Source organism: Photinus pyralis, unplaced genomic scaffold, assembly GCF_008802855.1.
Source record: "Photinus pyralis isolate 1611_PpyrPB1 unplaced genomic scaffold, Ppyr1.3 Ppyr1.4_LG6, whole genome shotgun sequence".
Taxonomy (NCBI): Eukaryota; Metazoa; Arthropoda; class Insecta; order Coleoptera; family Lampyridae; genus Photinus; species Photinus pyralis.
Genome location: NW_022170663.1, coordinates 24,118,847 through 24,121,187, shown reverse-complemented (window position 1 = coordinate 24,121,187; position 2,341 = coordinate 24,118,847). Strand labels below are relative to the sequence as shown.

Below are 2,341 nucleotides of genomic sequence, written 5' to 3'. Positions count from 1 at the left end.
AAGCATTGGAACAATTATGAAAATTTAAAGAATTCAGAAATTTGGAAGAATATTAAAAATTTCAAGAGCATTTCGAAAAATGTATGGAATCTGATGAAAACCGGAGGAATTGGAAGAAACGGTTTATTTAGAGTATATAAATAATGCGAAAGGGAAATAAATAACAACACTGTAGAGCTAGTAATATAACACATGTAACAATGAAATAAAGATATCTACTTAATTGTTCATTGATAATGAGTAGTAATAAAGATACACCTTTTACTGCCTATACTCAATTAAGCGTAAAAAAGTATAGTAAGTTACCTCATTCGACCATGTTCCGAGCATTCTTCACTTTGTGTGTAACGTTGCTGGCCCTTTTGGTGTGTATTCCGCATCACCATCAAATTTAACTGTCCCCGTTTGTTTCAGAGAGTCGTCGCGTACTTCCCTCAAAACCGTAAGTTGTGCCTCGGTAGATTAAGTGATTCACTTTTTTCTTTTAGAAGATTTTCGTAGACCCGATCTTGTAGGGTGAGTAGGATGTAGACCCAAGATTGACTTGCAATTTACAGGTTCTTCTACGAAGAGTCCCATTTACTAGGCCAATATGCATTTCTGGGGCGATTGTCACGAGATATCCCATAGAAGGTAACCATCGCCGCGATCATGTTCGTCACGGGCATCAGAACCTTGACGACTTACAAATCCGAAGATTCAAAGTATATGACTAATGTGCGATAAAAATGTTTACAAATGTTTCCAGGGTCTGAACTGTAATCCAAGATGGTTGTGCGACATCTTCACGAAGAGGTGCACATTATTCGAAAAAAGAAATGAAACGCAAACATGAATTACTGAAATTGAAATAAATTAGGTGTTGAGGGATTTAGAAACGTGACTAATCATCCCCCTAATACTAGATCACTTGCCCTTCTAAGGAAGAGTAGGTCCATGAAAGAGGGGGCTTTGCGTAGGATTTTAGATAGCCGTTTCCGATTTTGTTTTTGCACTCTTAAAGAGGCGCTCGAAAAATGCGGGAGCTTTCCACCGAAATAATGGATCCAAAATAGTTTTTGAAAATGCGAAGTAGGTATAACGCGTCTCTAGCAGTTCGTTTAGTATTGGACTGAAGTATTTTTCTTATGACGGAAATTGTGGGAAAAATGTTGCAAAATCAGAAAGGAAAAATTTCGTTAATTTTGAAACTGGCACTAGATTTTCTTTTATTTCAAGCGCCTATGTATCAAATTTCATTTAAATACTTTTATAAATAAAAAAGTTTGCAATTCGGTTGCGAGATGCGAAAAGGGCACCGTGAATTTTGAATCGATTCGACTCAACTTTTGGCACTGTGTATTATATGGCTAAAACTATGCCCATATTGAATTTCATGCAATTCAGTTCATAACTAACGGAGATGTGAGAGCGATCGGACATTTCTAAACAAAGTTATCGTTCACACAGTCAGATAGATGGACAGACAGACAACAAAGGAACAGACGGACAGACCAACAGACGGACGACAGATAGCAATATAAAATTATAAACGATCTCTAGGGTTGTTAATAAACGGCAAAAGTGTAAACTTATGGAACATGTAAAAAATAGTTTTTTGGTTTTTTTACAATAACTTTTTTAACAATAAACGTAGACAAAATTCCTTCCTTGGTGCAAGCCTCGACACCGTAACCCACCAAATAGCGAAAAAAGTAGAACGATAGCTCTTAAGATAAAGAACTAGTAGCGTCCAAACGAATGCCCGGACGGACCGACGGACAGACGGACGGACAAAGTGGCCACAATAGCACATTTTTATAATGTTTGTGGAAATGCGCTAAAAAGGAAGTCCCTTAGACCAAATTACGTTTCCAAATTACTACGAGAATTTTATATGTGCTATAGATAGAATTTCGGCGATATTATGGAATGTGCGAAAATGTAGTAACAGCTCATACGAGTATTATTACTCCCGCAGTACCGTAATTTTACGAAAAGAGCCAGTTTTTATTAAAACGAGAATCGAATTAGTTAATTTTCGTAAACAAGAAGGTGCCCCTACATCCAGTGATTTTCATTTTCGAGAAAATTGTAGACACGCCACGACAGCGACACGACTGACTGGTATACAATAATGATACTACAACTACCGTTCAAAGGTTGGTTACCGGTCAAAGTCCGTACAGTTTGTTTTCAAGGTTAGCTTGCTCTCTTCCTGACGACGATTTTCAAAACTAAATAGAAATCTTAAACGTTAACGATGTGATAATCTTTGAAATTAAGTCAGTGTGAGGTGCAAAGCATAGTTACCGGTCAAAGTCTATTCCTTACTGTTCAAAGCCCAAAGGTTGGTGTAAAA

The 2,341-nt window shown here is 37.1% G+C and overlaps 1 protein-coding gene across 1 annotated transcript; it reads left to right on the top strand.

The window, feature by feature from the left end:
• The first annotated feature begins 270 nt into the window (after positions 1 to 270).
• Positions 271 to 878, top strand: LOC116174240. The gene is made up of 5 exons (XM_031492130.1): positions 271 to 365; positions 415 to 442; positions 489 to 511; positions 558 to 704; positions 749 to 878. The coding sequence occupies exons 1-5, from the start codon at positions 318 to 320 to the stop codon at positions 833 to 835; spliced, it is 333 nt and encodes a 110-aa protein (XP_031347990.1). The 5' UTR covers positions 271 to 317; the 3' UTR covers positions 836 to 878.
• Positions 879 to 2,341: the final 1,463 nt, after the last annotated feature.